At 47.3% G+C, this 18277-nt stretch overlaps 1 protein-coding gene across 1 annotated transcript; it reads left to right on the top strand.

The window, feature by feature from the left end:
- The first annotated feature begins 11726 nt into the window (after positions 1–11726).
- Positions 11727–16907, top strand: ADCYAP1 (adenylate cyclase activating polypeptide 1). The gene is given in 6 exon segments (XM_068563574.1): positions 11727–11850; positions 12037–12334; positions 12647–12757; positions 14928–15059; positions 15505–15603; positions 16718–16907. Coding segments are annotated over 6 exon segments (954 nt in total).
- Positions 16908–18277: the final 1370 nt, after the last annotated feature.

The following is an 18277-nucleotide window of genomic DNA, read 5'->3' as shown; positions in this document are numbered from 1 at the left end:
TTTATCTTCTCAAAGAACCAGCTTTTAGTTTCATTGATTTTTGCTATTGTTTCTTTCATTTCTTTTTCATTTATTTCTGACCTAATCTTTATGATTTCTTGCCTTCTGCTGGCTTTGGGGGTTTTTTGTTCTTCTTTCTCTAATTGCTTTAGGTGCAAGGTTAGGTTGTTTATTCGAGATGTTTCCTGTTTCTTGAGGTAGGCTTGTATTGCTATAAACTTCCCTCTTAGCACTGCTTTTGCTGCGTCCCATAGGTTTTGGGTCGTCGTATCTCCATTGTCATTTGTTTCTAGGTATTTTTTGATTTCCCCTTTGATTTCTTCAGTGATCACTTCGTTATTAAGTAGTGTATTGTGTAGCCTCCATGTGTTTGTATTTTTTACAGATCTTTTCCTGTAATTGATATCTAGTCTCATAGCGTTGTGGTCGGAAAAGATACTTGATACGATTTCAATTTTCTTAAATTTACCAAGGCTTGATTTGTGACCCAAGATATGATCTATCCTGGAGAATGTTCCATGAGCACTTGAGAAAAATGTGTATTCTGTTGTTTTTGGGTGGAATGTCCTATAAATATCAATTAAGTCCATCTTGTTTAATGTATCATTTAAAGCTTGTGTTTCCTTATTTATTTTCATTTTGGATGATCTGTCCATTGGTGAAAGTGGGGTGTTAAAGTCCCCTACTATGATTGTGTTGCTGTCGATTTCCCCTTTTATGGCTGTTAGTATTTGCCTTATGTATTGAGGTGCTCCTATGTTGGGTGCATAAATATTTACAATTGTTATACCTTCCTCTTGGATCGATCCCTTGATCATTATATAGTGTCCTTCTTTGTCTCTTGTAATAGTCTTTATTTTAAAGTCTATTTTGTCTGATATGAGAATTGCTACTCCAGCTTTCTTTTGATTTCCATTTGCATGGAATATCTTTTTCCATCCCCTCACTTTCAGTCTGTATGTTTCTCTAGGTCTGAAGTGGGTCTCTTGTAGACAGCATATATATGGGTCTTGTTTTTGTATCCATTCAGCCAGCCTGTGTCTTTTGGTGGGAGCATTTAATCCATTTACATTCAAGGTAATTATCGATATGTATGTTCCTATTCCCATTTTCTTAAATGTTTTGGGTTTGTTATTGTAGGTGTTTTCCTTCTCTTGTGTTTCTTGCCTAGAGAAGTTCCTTTAGCATTTGTTGTAAAGCTGGTTTGGTGGTGCTGAACTCTCTCAGCTTTTGCTTGTCTGTAAAGGTTTTAGTTTCTCCATCCCATCTGAATGAGATCCTTGCTGGGTAGAGTAATCTTGGTTGTAGGTTTTTCTCCTTCATCACTTTAAGTATATCCTGCCACTCCCTTCTGGCTTGCAGAGTTTCTGCTGAAAGATCAGATGTTAACCTTATGGGGATTCCCTTGTGTGTTATTTGTTGTTTTTCCCTTGCTGCCTTTAATATGTTTTCCTTATATTTAATTTTTGACAGTTTGATTAATATGTGTCTTGGCGTGTTTCTCCTTGGGTTTATCCTGTATGGGACTCTCTGTGCTTCCAGGACTTGGTTAACTATTTCCTTTCCCATATTAGGGAAGTTTTCAACTATAATCTCTTCAAATATTTTCTCAGTCCCTTTCTTTTTCTCTTCTTCTTCTGGGACCCCTATAATTCGAATGTTGGTGCGTTAAATGTTGTCCCAGAGGTCTCTGAGACTGTCCTCAGTTCTTTTCATTCTTTTTTCTTTATTCTGCTCTGCAGTAGTTATTTCCACCATTTTATCTTCCAGGTCACTTATCCTTTCTTCTGCCTCAGTTATTCTGCTATTGATCCCATCTAGAGTATTTTTAATTTCATTTATTGTGTTTTTCATCGTTGCTTGGTTCCTCTTTAGTTCTTCTACGTCCTTGTTAAAGGTTTCTTGCATTTTGTCTATTCTATTTCCCAGATTTTGGATCATCCTTACTATCATTATTCTGAATTCTTTTTCAGGTAGACTACCTATTTCCTCTTCATTTGTTAAGTCTGGTGTGTTTTGACCCTGTTCCTTCATCTGCTGTGTGTTTTTCTGTCGTCTCATTTTGCTTATCTTACTGTGTTTGGGGTCTCCTTTTCACAGGCTGCAGGTTCGTAGTTCCCGTTGTTTTTGGTATCTGTCCCCAGTGGCTAAGGTTGGTTCAGTGGGTTGTGAAGGCTTCCTGGTGGAGGGAACTAGTGCCTGAGTTCTGGTGGATGAGTCTGGATCTTGTCTTTCTGGTGGGCACGTCCACGTCTGGTGGTGTATTTTGGGGTGTCTGTGGCCTTATTATGATTTTAGGCAGCCTCTCTGCTAATGGATGGGGCTGTGTTCCTGTCCTGCTAGTTGTTTGGCATAGAGTGTTCAGCACTGTAGCTTGCTGGTCATTGAGTGAAGCTGGGTCTTGATGTTGAGATGGAGATCTCTGAGAGATTTTTGCCGTTTGGTATTACGTGGAGCTGGGAGGTCTCTTGTGGACCAGTGTCCTGAAGTTGGCTCTCCCACCTCAGAGGTACGGCCCTGTTGCCTGGCTGGAGCACCAAGAGCCTTTCGTCCACACGGCTCAGAGTAAAAGGGAGAAAAAATAGAAAGAAAGAAAGAAAGAAAGAGGCTATAATATAGTGAAGTAAAATAAAGCTATTATAAAGCAAAGCTATACAGACAAAATCTCACCCAGAAGCATATACATATACACTCACAAAAAAAGGAAAAGGGGAAAAATTAATATATCCTGCTCCCAAAGTCCACCTCCTGAATTTGGGATGATTCGTTGTCTATTCAGGTATTCAACAGATGCAGGCACATCAAGTTGTTTGTGGAGTTTTAATCCACTGCTTCTGAGGCTACTGGGAGAGATTTCCCCTTCTCTTCTCTGTTCGCACAGCTCCCGGGGTTCAGCTTTGGATTTGGACCCGCCTCTGCATGTAGGTCGCCTGAGGGTGTCTGTTCCCCTCCCAGACAGGACGGGGTTAAAGGAGCAGCTGCTTCGGGGGCTCTGGCTCACCCAGGCCGCGGGGAAGGAGGGGTACAGAGGAGGTGGGGCGAGCCTGCGGCAGCGGAGGCCGGCGTGACGTTGCACCAGCCTGAGGCGCACAGTGCGTTCTCCCGGGGAAGTTGTCCCTGGATCACGGGACCCTGGCAGTGGCGGGCTGCACAGGCTCCTGGGAGGGGCGGTGTGGAGAGTGACCTGTGCTCGCACACAGGATTTTTGGAGGCGGCAGCAGCAGCCCCAGCGTCTCACGCCCGTCTCTGGGGTCCGCGCTGATAACCGCGGCTCGCGCCTGTCTCTGGATTCTGCGCTGTTAGCCGCGGCTCGTGCCCGCCTCTGGGGTCCGCGCTGATAGCCGCGGCTCGCGCCAGTCTCTGGAGTTCGTTTAGGCGGCACTCTGAATCCCCTCTCCTTGCGCGCCGCGAAACAAAGAAGCAAGAAAAAGTCTCTTGCCTCTTCGGCAGCTGCAGACTTTTTCCCGGTCTCCCTCCCAGCCAGCTGTGGTGCGCTAACCCCTTCAGGGTGTGTTCACGCCGCCAACCCCAGTCCTCTCCCTGCGATCCGACCGAAGCCCGAGCCTCAGCTCCCAGCCCCGCCCGCCCCGGCGGGGGAGCAGACAAGCCTCTCGGGCTGGTGAGCGCTGCTCGGCGCCGAGCCTCTGTGCGGGAATCTCTCCGCTTTTTCCTCTGTGCCCCTGTTGCTGTGGGATCCGCGCTGATAGCCGCGGCTCGCGCCCGTCTCTGGAGTTCGTTTAGGCAGCGCTCTGAATCCCCTCTCCTCGTGCACCAGGAAACAAAGAGGGAAGAAAAAGTCTCTTGCCTCTTCGGCAGCTGCAGACTTTTTCCCGGACTCCCTCCCGGCTAGCTGTGGTGCACTAACCCCTTCAGGCTGTGTTCACACCGCCAACCCCAGCCCTCTCCCTGGGATCCAACCGAAGCCCGAGCCTCAGCTCCCAGCCCCGCCCGCCCCGGCGGGTGAGCAGACAAGCCTCTCGGGCTGGTGAGTGCTGGTCGGCGCCGAGCCTCCGTGCGGGAATCTCTCCGCTTTGCCCTCCGCACCCCTGTTGCTGCGCTCTCCTCCGTGGCTCCGAAGCTTCCCCCCTCTGCCACCCGCAGTCTCTGCCCGCGAAGGTCCTTCCTAGTGCGTGGAAATCTTTCCTCCTTCACAGCTCCCTCCCACTGGTGCAGGTGCCGTCCCTATTCTTTTGTCTCTGTTATTTCTTTTTTCTTTTGCCCTACCCAAGTACGGGGGGAGTTTCTTGCCTTTTGGGAGGTCTGACGTTTTCTGCCAGCGTTCAGTGGGTGTTCTGTAGGAGCAGTTCCACGTGTAGATGTATTTCTACTGTATCTGTGGGAAGGAAGGTGATCTCCGCGTCTTACTCTTCCGCCATCTTCTCCCCCGCTCTTAAAAAATTTTAATCAATTTATCAATCTCTTACTTTTTGGTTTCTTTTAAATTGCCAGCCATACAATTTTCTTTCCAATTCTAAAAATATTTCTATATTTTTTTCTAGTATTTTTGAGATTTCTTACATTTAAAATTTTAATCCACTTGAACATGTTTGATGTTTTTGTAGGACATGAGTAGCGATCTAATTTTTTTTTTCCAAATGGATAATTAGTTGTCCCAGTATTCTATTCTTTCCCTTGGAAATTACATAGTAGTATTTATTTCTTCATATTTATATACTTGATATTTATTCCTCTGATATATTATTTCATCAGCACCACACTGTTTTAATTACTGCAACTTTATCACATTTTTAAATACCTGTGAGTGCAACCTTATTCATTACTTATATCTTTAAAATGTCTTTAAAATGATACTTACACATAACTTCATTTATTTTAAAATGTCAAGAAAAAGCAAGAATTGTTCTAACTACTGCTTTAAAACTCATGTTTTGTTAAATAATCGTGTGCTTTTATGAAAGTTGATGCTTCTTTCCCCTTTAAGAATAATAATGGTAATTATACAGTAATAACAAGGAGACCAAATGGTAGGTAGGAGAAAGTAGAGTAACTTTGGAAACAGGCAGTCCTGGGTTGGAAACCTCAGTTTGTCATTTGTTAGCTGTGTGCTTTGGTCAAGTTAGTTCACCTTTAAGAGTCTCAGTTTATCCATTAGTAAAAAAAGGAATAAAACTACCAAATCTACTTCCCAGGGCAATAAGAGGATTAAATGGGACATTGCTAACACAGAGCAAGTCACTGCTGTCAAAGAAGGACCCCAGTAAACGTAATTTCCCTTCCCTTATACTGGTCTAGGATTTATTGTTTGTAAAACATTTTTGTATACATCATCTCATTTGACTCACAAAAGTCTTGACTCATTGGCAATCATATGATTTCCGTGGTATTAAATTACACGATGATTTAATAAGATATAATGGGTATTAAATGGTCATCTTACAAGATAATGTTTTTTTTACTTAAACACATCACTGAAACTTCTGCTACACTCTTAGGTATGAAATCACTTTAAATAATGACTCAGGATGGCAATATTTTTAACCTTTTCAACAATTTGATAACATAAGTAAGAATATGTGCACCATTAATGCACATATTTTTAGACACATATCTATTTTATAAAGCAAAGCCCATAAGTATGTGATATGTTTGTAGTCTAACTAAACCAGTTTCTGTTGTGTTAATAGCATTGGATTCCAATTACATTAAACATAATTTTTAATTTAAAAATTAATAATAAAAGAAACATTTTCTTCTCAGTTAAGTCAAATCATGGATTAAATCTCATATTAAATTAGTAATTTGTATTTATAACAACTCTGGAACAAATAAATATGTAAACTAGTATAATATACTACTGTCATTAAGACTGTCTGAAGTCACTGAGACTTGAATTTGAGTCTCTGGTTTACAATGTAGCATCTGTGTGACTTTGGGTAAGTTACCTAAGCACTTTGAGTTTTAGTTTCTCATCTGTAAAATGGAATAATAGTAGTATCTAGAAAGAAGATTGTTTGAGGGTAAAGGAAATAACTCTAATCAAGCATTTATCATAGTAAGTGTTCGATAATTATTTTTGCTGTTGTTATTGCTATTATTGACTGGCGAGTAGCAAAATTATGCAGCCCCATTGGAAGGAAGGACTTGAAAGAATTTAAAGAAATAATAATTGAAGCTTTCAAATACTAAACTCATGGCTAATATAATTGTATTTCAAGCAGATGATAGTTTCTTAAAAAATTAAATCATGCCTCTGTATATTTGGGTGGAGAGAAGAATTAATTAAAAAATATTTGCAGAGATATTATTATTAACACAAAGTGTTAGTAATAAGGATAATGAAAAACAAATGCTCCAAAATTATTACAAACAGACCTATATTCACAGATAGATAAGGCTGAGTTTGAACCCAAAGGACAGAGGTTTGGGATGCTATGAACTCATAGAGCAACATCCTGTTTTGATTTATGCATAAAAGCCTTGTTTTATTTTGCACACACAGATCTCCTTTCCAACTTTTTTAGAGGCTGTCACAAAAACTCATTTAAGATATTGGGTCTCCTGTATCCTCTTCAAGCTTTTCTTCCTGCATTTAAGACTTACATGAGCAGAAGATTTAGACTGAAGTAGAGAGAAGACTTCCTTCTCCTTGGCTTTTAAGAGGACATGTTCTGGAAATCTCTGGAGAATCTGGCAGATGCTGCACAGTGAAGTATGGGGTATATAGTTTTGGAACATAGGGTAGGGGAGAAAAATCCTTCTTCTCTTCCCTTCTAGGTTCTTTGGTTGGCCTACTAATTAAATTGACATAAGACAGATTAACAACAACAGCAACAAAAAAACCAAATTTAATTCGTGTGTATGGAAGCCCATAGAAATATGAGACTACAAGAAGAGACCAAAGCAGGCAGCTTTTATACCTTCTGGACAAAGAAAGAAATAAACTTGTGAGGAATTGACAAGACAAAGAGGTTTGGACTTGGGGTAGTAAATTAGTGTAGAAGTAACAAGGTTTGTTTATATACCCTTCTTGGCCCTAAAATTTCTATCTCTGGTGATAAGGACGCCCCTTCTACCTCCTGGGACAGGGAAGGTACTTTCACGTGGGAGATTTATTTCCTGCTTTTAGGGGGACAAAGGAGGGTTAGTGTTTTTCTTGAACCAGCTGTTTCAAAATAATCAATATGCCAAAGTGGTATATTTGGGGCAGCCTACCCTGAACCCCATCACCAGTAAGCTAATGCTCAGAACCAGGCCTTAGAAGAGCCACATATACGAGACAGTTGAAATCACCCAAACCTTCAGCAAAGGTTCAATCCTAGTTTTTGCTTCTTGAGTGTCTGCTTTGTCTTAAAACTGGCAGAATTTCTTGGCCCTGTGAACAGGCAGTTCTGTTCTTGAATTAGAAAGGGATGCTTTTGCTCATGTGGTTTGGAAAGGCTTCCTTTGCTGATTGTTTTCAGAGTGTGTGAAGCACTAGATTCTGAAGGTCAGAGAAACCATGACACATTCTGGGTAAGCTCAGCACCTCCTCACCACTTCGTGAGTTCAGAGGGGCATGATGCAGGCAGTCCAGTAAATGATGGTCATGATGTTCCACTGCAGAACATTTGGGTTTCCCTACAGGTATAATCGGTATGAAGTGAGTCATTAGTCATCACATTTTCTGGAAGAGTCAGAAGAGAAGAAGTTTAGAGTGAAATTGAATACAGTGTTGCAATTTACTCTTGTCACTCATATGAGAGGATGGTGTTTTGCAATGAACTTACTCACTGAAAAAGCTTACTGTAGCCTGGTTCCTAGCTAAGTACTGACTTAGAAATGAATAGAATGAAAATATAAGACTTTCTCAATCTGGTTTAATGTTATTTATACTAGGAATGTATGAAGATGCTGTGTGCAAATATGTCCTTTCGTATGGTAAAAAAAAAAAAAAAAATCCATGGGGTAGGGGATGGGGATGGTGGTGGTACAGGGCAATGGGGAGAGCTACACAGTCAAAGAAAGGAAAAATGAACACATGGAAACTGTGTAGGATGGGTAGCTAGGCCAGAAGGAAAGTAGTGGAAATCTCCTTACCCTAGGGAACTGAGTCTTGTTTATGCCAGGTGTTTGCTAATGTTGTGAAGCCATGTGCAAATTCAAACTCTCAGTAATATACTAGACATATTCCTCCTGTTTGAATACAAACCCCCACTTTTTCAAGGGCTAATGAGTTCTTTAAAATCGAGTGTTGTTTGAGGGTTCAAGGCTTGAAACTTCAAGGAGACAGATGTGTTCGTGACCAGGAAAAACAATTCAGGGAAGTGTTAGTTTGACTCGTAGCTAGCATCCACCATTTCAGACCAAAAGTTTTGTTTCCATATCTTAAGGACCAACGGGATAAAAAGGAGTTGATAACATTATAGGTTTGAAATTCAGGATCTTTTATCATTTCCAACAAATATTTCCAAACAGCCTCTTCTGGGTAGGTCACGGCTTAGCGGGAAACTGCCTGCCTTCTGTCCCTCTCCCTCACAGAGGACCTAGGTGAGGCTTTGCACTCTGAAGATTTCCGTGGTACCACCAGCTTCTCTGACTGAACACGATTCCAGTTACCTGCCATTCTTTGCTTCCATGGTCGGGAAAGAAACTGCTGCGGGGGTGGGGGGGCGGGAATTCTTCTACTTCGTCTGGTGAACGTTGAGGGTAAGGGTCGGGGCTGTTGGAAAGCAGACTTGAAATTCCTCTGCGTTACCTATAAACAGGAAGTTCTAACTCTTGGGCCCCTTCTTCGTCCCCTCCCTCTTCTCCCTGTGTCACTGTCAATTACACTTGGGCGATCGGGAGGTTTCTCTCTCGTCTGCATTTGTAGTGAGTGAACAAGTCCATGTCTGCCGCCGCAGTTTCCTGCGCGGCCTTGGCTGGGACCCCTTGCAGCTCGCACGGGGTGGCTCCGGGCCTCTCCAGCCTGGTGTGATGCGCGCCTCCTCGCTGCTCCCCCAAACCCCCAGACACAAAGGCCCCCTGAAAGCAGCGTCAACACTCGAGTTAGAACTCTCCCGAGGTTAGAAGCAAATTACCACTCTCAGGGCATCTGGGGGTAGTTTGGGTCTTTGAGACATCGGTCGCCCATATTCCTCTCCATCGAATAGAAAGCAGAAAGGGTTTGCGCTCGCGCCGAGGGTCTGTCGAGGCAGGGGTGCAGCCCCAGACCCTCCAAGTTCTCGAGCCGGGTCCTCAGCTTCTAGCTCCTCCCCCTCCTCAGCCTTCCCAGCATTTCCCGGCCCAGCGGCTCAGGACCAGACCAGAACTTTCAACAATAGGATAGCATCTTTGCCCACGGGACAAAAAACTCGCCTAATCGGAGACGCTGCAATGGGACGAAAGTTCTGCGGGACGACCCTTTTCCGGGTTCGATTCCCCCAGGTAGCTCTGGGTCGGGGCTGGGCGGGTCTTTGGATTGTGCTGAGCAATGCATGGATCTCCGAAGCTTGATTGTTTTTGGAGTTCAGTGGCCAAGAATCTCAAATTAAATTCTCTGCTTAGTTTTTCACTTCAGTGAATGGGTTCGGGCCTCGAGGCCGGTAATTCTGGCGTGCTGGGCCCTGAGGTCCGAGCTCACAGGGCCCACGCTGAGAACAGTCCAGTGGCACAGCTTTTGTAAACCAGAGGCGCAGGTCGGATTCTTGGGGTGGGTGGAGCCGGCAGTTCCGTCCTCCTCCGCATAAAGTTATTGGTGTTTGTGGATTTCCCTCTTTAATAGGCCATGAAGTCAACAAACTCCCCACATGGTGGCTCCCTTTACTAAAGTTGAGTAGTGAATTGGTACAAGGAGTCTTGGAAATTTTCAAATATTTCTAAAGATTTAACTCATTTCAGAATTCGCGTGGGAGGAAAGAGTAGGATTTTAATCGGGTTCACCTTTGACGTGAAGCAAGGCGGAAGACAGGAAAGCCACAGTCGGTAATAGCTCCGGGCGCTTTAGTAAGAAAGCCGTCTCTGCTTGATTATCCTGTCGTGTTCACCGCCGGCTCTCTGTGTGCGAGCTTACTCCAGAGGCAGAGCTGAACACGGAACACACGCATGTAAACACTCCAACATAAATCAGCGAACATATGCAGTGGAGACAAAGAGATTCATCCCCATGTAGATGTGGTTTGAATCTTTATTGCAGATAGGCAATCTGGAGCATCCCCAGGAATAAACTAAGAGGAAGTGGCAGTTTCCGGCCATGAATGGTCAGAACGAAGCAAAACTTTGTCACCTTGGAGGAAGTATTAAATCTCAAATAAGAGAGCGGGAAAGGCATTGAAAATGAGCAGCATTATAATTTTGTCTTAGAAAAAGCATGCAGAATATAGCTTCTCTAAATGTTAGATCTAAATCATAGTAACAGGAAATACTCCCACTAAATTGCCATTTCCTCTAATTTTTGTTTAAGATCCAAATAATTAAAATGCACACTAATGGTTATCGATGGCTCTGTTTCCTTTTTAAAAGAAATAGACCCGAGTTCTCTTACTGGAGTAGAAATTTACAGATCTTAAATAACCCTGGGACTTGGAAGCTTCCGGGTGGATATGGTCTTCCCTTATTGCCTTCCTCTCCCCACGTCATTTTCAGTTAAAAAATTTTAGCCATCCCCAACGAAGGGATTCCTGTTAGAAACCCTCAGTAAGTGAACTTGTACTGGGTATCCTCGTGCTTTCCCCATCTGTCTGTATTTCCCCAAACAGAACTCAAGCTGTAAATAAAGGGGAAAAACATATTTCTCACTCCCAAATTCTTAAAATTTCAGTTTTTGTGGAAAATACAATTTCACAATTTCAATGTTAAAATTAGTAAGAGCCACAGAAAGTGTGAAGGCGTCCAAAAAGGTCATCTAGAGATCCAAAAACCAGGACTAAGGGGAGACATAGAATGCTCTTTACTCAGAATAAAGGCAGGGGTTGGACAGTTCTCACCATTAAGGGCATTCGTGGACACTGCAAGGGAGGAACATATCTGAACAACGGGGGGACTTGGACGATGAATCGCCACATTAAGGGCACCACTACCAAATCTTCAGAGGCTCTGGGGAAAATTAAACTAGTGGCAATTCTCAATGTTTGCAGCATCTGCGACCAAATAGTTCAGCACTCCAAGCCTGGACAGCTCCACAGGCCGCGCTCCGGAGGCGGCTTTAACTCTAATCAATTCTACTCAGAGCCAGACTGTCAACGACAGCCAGACTCATTAGCGATTTACTGAAAATCCTCCAAGACTTCCCTTTAAAAACAAAACGACTTCCACATTTAATTGTCTATCTAAAAGAACATACGCAAGAAATTAGGAGATCTAAATTAAATTTATTAATAGGAGGGCTTGATGGTGCTTAATTCCAGAGCTCAGAGCTCTGATTGCTGGGGCTTGATGAAGAAGCAAAAAGAAATAAGAGGGACATAGTTAAAAACATGATTTTCACCATGCTCAAAATTCTGTGAATTCTTTACCCATCCTTGAGAAGTGGGTAAAATTGAAAACAATCAAAATAATTAAACTTCTTTAAAATTGTACTGTATGAGTGAAAGGTGTTTATGAGAAGTCGATGACTCCGGATCTTATCCAAGAGGACGGCAAAGAATAGTTAATATGTTCCTTGAGGGACTAGGATGCTGACGTCTTTTTCTGATACCCGATCATTACGTGACTGAAAAAAAAAAAAAAAAGGAAGTCATTCCATGAATAAAAATCGGAGCGCAACAGTGCAACAAAATATTCTGTTCTTAAAGGCCATAGGGAGACAGATGTTGACAAAGAAGGCTCTTCCAAAACCATGTTCGGATAGATTTCTGCTAACTGCACATATAAATAGGAGCAGAGGGCCGGTCACCTCTGTAACCACCGGCAGCAGCAGAAGAAGCCGCAGCTTCAGACGCAGCCAGAGGGACTTCTGAGCAGAGAAGGCGCTGCCGACTCGCGCAGCTGCCTGACCGAGCGGCTCCCACAGACGCCGGCTGCGCCGCGGCCCTCTCTCTTTCCTTCGTCTCCTTCTAAGACTTTCCCTCTTTCCTTATCACTTCTTTCTCTCCGTGGACTTAAGGCCACTTTGTCCCCCACCCCTCTTAACTCGTCGCCTCCTCTTTCTTCCTTCTGCATCTCTCTCCTCACCCCCTTCTCTCGGTGTCACGCTCCCTCCTAGTTCTGAGCGTCTACAAACTTTTTAACAGAATACTGGTCTCAGCAAACAAGTCCCTCAGCTCCTCCTGCTCGTTGCTGCGGCTTCTGCTCAGACACTAACGCCAGACGGTGATGCCTCTTGGGTTGTGACTCCAGCGCAGAAACTTGGAGAAGCCCTTTGCCCGCCGTCCTACTTGGCAGCAAACCCTCTCCCGGCAGCGGTAAGAGTTGAATGGTAAGGGGAAAAAAATCTTACCAAACCAAACAACTCACCTGACTGCTAATTCTTTCGCCAGCATCAGGGTACGAGTTAGCTTTCCTTCGTACCAGATCTGGCGAGTTATTGGGCATTGGGTATATACATATATTTTCTAACTATAGCGAGAAGGAAGTGGCGGGGCGCGCCGGTTGTCATTAAGCCGTATTCAATACTGGGAGTCGGAGGTGAGCGCCGTCCCTCCCTCAGTTCAGGGAGTTTCTAGGGGTCGGAGGGTGGAAGGCCAGGGGCGTTCTGACTGCTGTGTGCTCTCTTTCGCGTCCTGCGCAGAATGACCATGTGTAGCGGAGTGAGGCTGGCCCTGCTGGTCTACGGGATAATAATGCACAGCAGCGTCTATTGCTCACCGGCCGCCGCCGGACTCCGGTTTCCTGGGATCAGGTAGGTGCTGGCCGCCCGAGCTGAGCTGAGGCTGGGGCTTCCCTTCCCCCGACACCTCCTCGTGGTCGCCCTCCTGCAGTTCCTCGGTCAGGCTACGACCACCACTTCCCCATGCGCCCCCACTGCACCGCCGCCAGCCTGGGTCCGGCCGCGGGTCACTGGCCGTGGCTCAGCGGGAGGATCCCGGCAGACTCCACTGGGCCTCGGCCCCCCTCCCCCGGCCCGCCGCAGCCGCGGGGCCCGGGTGGACAGAGCGCACTTCGGCGGGCTGGAGAAACCTCCCCTCCCCCAACCCCTCCCACGGGAGGGGGGCAGGGCCGGGCCCTGAGTTGACTTCTTTTCCCTATTCTTAGCTTGAGTTAGGAGAACTTTGGCTCCCGGAGCCAGTTTGGGGGTGGGGGTGGGGTGAGAGTGAAGCTCCCGTGGTCTTTGCTTTGTTACAGCTTGTTCGGGACTATCGGGGCGGGGTCTCCCTCTCTCTCCTCTACTCTCCTTCTCACCTCAATTCGAATTCTTTCTACTGGAAGAGCTTCCTCTCAAGTGATAGGTTTTCCAACTGCATTTTGAGTCTTGGGGAGAGGGAGTGTTGGCCGGGTAGAGTTAAGAAGAAGCGATTTGAGAGAAGGAAAACAAAGATGAGGGAGGGGGAAATAGATGAAATGGATGCAAAGGAGGAACAGAAAGCAAGCTGGCAGGCAGTACTGGGAGGGCAGCCCTACCCACCCCAGGCAGGAGTAACCCTGGCTTCCCCCGCCCCTTAATTCCTGGTTTCTAATCGGTCGGCGCTGCCCGGGTTCCCCGCCGCAGCCCCAGAGTCCCGGGCCTGTCAGCGGGAGGGTGGAAGCTCGCCGCGCAGCGCAGCATCGGCACTCCGCTGTGCACCGGGCTCCCGGCGGCGAGGAGCGCGCGTCCTGCCTGCAAAGCTGCTCCTCCGAGCCGCGCCCAAGAATGATCTCCTTAGGGGTCGCTGACCATTGATTTGGCCGGAGAGATGGGTTCTGGCTTCGGTATTAGGATTCCAGCATCTGGGTACGGGGTACGGGGTGGAAGTGCTCAGAAAGACCCGGAGACTCCGAGCAGCCGGGCCAGGGCAGAGAGGCGCGTCGCCGAGGAAAGGCTGGGTGTGGGGCGAGCGCAGCGATGCCTTGCCCCTACCTCTCCACGGATGGAGGAAAGGCGAGCGGAGTAATGAAGTATGGCTAACCCCTCCTAAAGCGCGCTACTTGCCTTGGCCGATTTCCCAGTCTCTCCAGCGGCCGAAAGCGAGTGAATTGTGTATACTAACCTACCTCTCCCGTCCTATATCAAGGATTCACGCGGTAGGTAAGGGCGACAGCGAGATCGTTGTCTCTCGGTCCCCTGTTGACCCTTTGACCCTTTCCCTTTGCCTCTGGGTTGAGATGCTGTCCCGCCGCCCCGCCACCGCTAACATATTAGCGCGAACTATCTACTTACTGGACTTAAAAGCCCAATTTCACCCCCAGCTATTTTCAAAGTCCCGTGTTCCTGGCACTTTCTCCGGGCAAGAGGTACCGGAGGGCGCGGACATGCCACAGAATGAGCCGCAGCCAAACAGGTTAAGTTTAGGGGCATCTATTACTCATGTTCCTGCCAGATCCTCTCCCGCCCAAAATAGAAGCCGGAGGTTCTCCGTGACCTAAATCTGCGCGGGGAAGGACTCCCCTGGGCTCGGAGGCTGGGTGGGGGTGGCTGCTGGCGTTGGCCGCCGGACTCCCCAGCCATCCACCCTCTCTGGCTCCCGGCCTCCCCCATCCGGTCTTCGCGTGGCCAGCGTCTCTCTCCTAGAGCCCTTTTCATCTCCGCCCACTGCTGCTTGTGGACGGAGGCTCAAGCGCCAGGCCGAGCGGTCCTCCTCCGTGGCCAGGTGTGCGAGGTCGGCGCAGACGCCTCGGCTTCCCAGTGCCCGTTGAGGCCATGGCCCGGGCAGGGCGACCCTGCACCCGCGAGAGGAGGGGTGGGAATTTCTGTTGGGTGTAGTTTTCTCCTCCTACTTCTACCCGCACCCCTGTCCTAGAAGAAGAGGCAGTTCTCCGAGGGGCGTCTTTAGGAAGAAGGAAAATCGTGAGAGCCCCTAGGGATCTTTGGGTCCTCGCAGAGACAGGGAGGGACCTGTACTGACCACTCCTTGTGCCTCCGGCTACCCCTGCAGGCCGGAGGACGAGGCGTACGACGAGGACGGAAACCCGCTGCAGGACTTCTATGACTCGGATCCACCCGGCGTGGGGAGCCCCGCCTCCGCGCTGCGCGACGCCTACGCGCTCTACTACCCGGCGGAGGAAAGGTACCACCGCGCGGCCCCGCGCCGGCCCAGGACTGGGAGGGAGAAAGGGGCAGGGGTTGGCCCATCGAATAGGTTCTTTTTCATAAAAGCCCTCAAGCCTCTCCTCTCCCGGGATGGTTCCCACGAGAGCGAGAGAAAGTTAGTAGCGGGCCGGTTTGTGTGGACATGAGGGCCGCGTGGGGACCGAAAGGTCCGTGGCCCAAGGAGTGGCAGTGACTGCGCGCCCCGGCCGCGCTCCACACCTGCGGTCCCCGGAGGGCAGGACGAACTCCGGTTCCTGACACTCACGGGAACATCCCAAGAGTCATTCCCGAGTGCCTTGCCTCTGGGGTTTTCCCCGGCAGCCTCCCGGAGCAGCGGGGGGCGTGCGTGCCCAGCTGGGGACCCGGGGCTGCCACTTGGGGACAGTCAGTGACCCCAGGTGCGCACTTTGCCTCCTTGTTAGAGATTTCGCCCACGGGATCCTTAACAAGGCGTACCGCAAAGTGCTGGACCAGCTGTCCGCCAGGAAGTACCTGCAGACGCTCACGGCCAAGGGCGTGGGGTAAGAGTTTGCGAAAGAGTTAACCCGCGCGTAATGACGCGCCCCCGCGCGCGCCAGGGTGGGTATCTGTGACAACGCGCGCTGGGCGGGCGGCGCAGCTTCTACGTCCGTGCGTGCACGTGGGGCCGAGGGTGCGTCTGCGCCGCAGGGTCTGCCGGGCCAGCTCCCGGACGCAGACTAAGGTTCGGAGACCGCGCCTTAAGTTTGGCCAGAGAGCTCGGGAACTGGGCGAGGAAGGGAGAAGGCAGGAAACCCGGGGAATCTGATCCGTTTTGAATAATTGAAAAAAAGAAAAAGCCCCCCTCCCCCCCAAGGCCTTCAGAACCTTCAAGCTTCGTGGGACGATTGGCTAGGATATCCTCTAAGCATGACTTTTTCTTTCCTCATTTTTCTTTCACTGTAAATTCAATTCGAAACAAACAAATCCTCAGATTTGGACACTTAGGGAAACAGTTTTTGCTCGTGCCAGACAAACCCAGAGCACAGGGCTTGCGTGGAGCATCTCTCGCAGAAGGCAACATTTTAATAAAGCCCATGGGACAAAAGATTACATTTTCCGCAATTAATAATTCATGCGATGAAAAATATTGCCTACAGCCTGTCGACTTATATTATTATCACGTTTTTCAATTTAGCGCGCAGGAGAGGAGTGTTCATGTCTCACTAGGAATTGCGGGATCGATGTAAACTCCATGGCAGCAGCCAACGTGAAATTTAGGGCTCTTCGGTTATTTTCTCTGTACGTGGGGGCGGGTGGGGGTGTGCCAGGAACGGTCAGGACGATTGAGCGCAAAAGCACGGATGGTCAAATCTCAGAGGGCAGCGTTTGGAGAGAGGTTGGCCTTAAGTCGCTTCCCTTTGGCCCGGACCTCATCTGGGGCCCATTCTGTAAGGACTTAGTGCCCCAAGATCGTCGATGGGGAGGAAGGAGTGAGGGTTCCCATCGCAGCCCTCCCTCAGGCTGCTCTCTGGCCGAGCAAGGCGGCGCGGTGGGCGCTGAGAGCCGGCGCCCTCCCTGAAGACTCCCGCTTGGGGTGGGGCCCGTCTGCCTCCCGCAACTATTCAACCTGTGTCTCCCGCCCCGCCACCCTCTTCCCGACCCCTTTCCTTGCAGTGGGAACCTGGGCGGCGGCGCGGACGACGACTCGGAGCCGCTCTCCAAGCGCCACTCGGACGGAATCTTCACTGACAGCTACAGCCGCTACCGGAAACAAATGGCTGTTAAGAAATATTTGGCGGCCGTCCTAGGGAAAAGGTACAAACAAAGGGTTAAAAACAAAGGACGGCGAATAGCATATTTGTAGCGATGAGTTACCAGCTACCCTGTGTATACAACCCTGACACACTGAAAAGTCATTTTCCCAACTGACTGAACAGTCATCGCTCTTGTGTTCTGTCCAAACATGTATTTATGTATGAAGTAAAGCCATTAAATGAATATTTTGATAATAATATTGTTTTTCGTTTTACAAAGCACTAGAGAATGCACAGATATACTTTGTGGACCAATGATTGATATTGATATATATATATTACAAATATATATTAAGAATATATATATAAAAGTATAATCGAAAGCAGTTCAAAGTGTGCACAAGGATTGAAAGTTCGCCTGAGCTGTTTGTTTTTATATAAAATAAATAGAAAAATAGACAATCATTGTTTTGAATATTACTCCTATTTTTGTAAACTGGAATTAAAAGGATAGTATTTTTATCCACTACAGGCCTGAAGATATTAATACCGACCATTTGCTACTGTACATAAACAGTGATGCCCTGCTCCAGGGAGATTTTGAGTAATGATTTGGGAGAATTGCTGAAGGGCACTCTTTCCCAGTGAGTCTTTGGGGCAGGCTGCTTCAATCCCAGCTGGACTCAACTAGCCACTGTCCCCCTCGCTGGGTGGCAATTCCAATACTTCTGCTTTCTTGGATTCTATTTTTATGTGTATTTGTTTCTCTTCAGACTCTCATCCCAGAAGGAAATTCTCCGGATCCAAATTGCGCTTCTCCCCAGGATTCATACCACTCCCTGGGGGAGGAATTGGACTGTACAGAGAAGGGAGACTTGAATAGGAAGCTCCCTTTTCTGTACTTTCAGGGACCCCAATATTCCAAGGTTAGGGCAATTGGAACAAAGTGAAGGAAATGTAGGAATATTGGAAAAGGCAGAACGTAAAGCAGTAGGAGGAGGACCCTCCTGGAGAGGGACTGGCTGGGGGCTGCCCCAGGCCTGGGAGCTGGGCATAAGCCGAGTCCCACCGTAGTCCCCTGCCTGCCTGACTTTGGGCGCTGGGTATTGGAAATGGATGCAAAGTACAATGTGTTTTTCTCCAGTGCTGTCCATGCTTCTCATCTTGTGAAATGGCCAGGATCCTCCCCTTTGAACCCTGCTCTGTAGGAGCCACCCTTTTCTTTTGTGGTTTTCTGAAGACTCTTCTTTCCCACCCTCTCACACCAGTTTTTAAAGTACTGTTTACCATTTTTCATTCACTTCTCTTAAACTTGTAATGCTTCTTAATTTTTTTGTTGTTTGATGCTAGCACTTATTGTAAAGTGTAGGAAACCTTGTGTAGTTACCACTAAGTAATTATGCACTAAATATGAATCTTTTGTTTCTTGTTGATTGAGTTTGTAGGTAAAATGTATTTTTCTACATTATGGCTTATTGCT

This window comes from Eschrichtius robustus, chromosome 14 (genome assembly GCF_028021215.1).
Source record: "Eschrichtius robustus isolate mEscRob2 chromosome 14, mEscRob2.pri, whole genome shotgun sequence".
Taxonomy (NCBI): Eukaryota; Metazoa; Chordata; class Mammalia; order Artiodactyla; family Eschrichtiidae; genus Eschrichtius; species Eschrichtius robustus.
The sequence above is the reverse complement of the archived record's forward strand: the minus strand, read 5'-3'. Positions and strand labels throughout refer to the sequence as shown.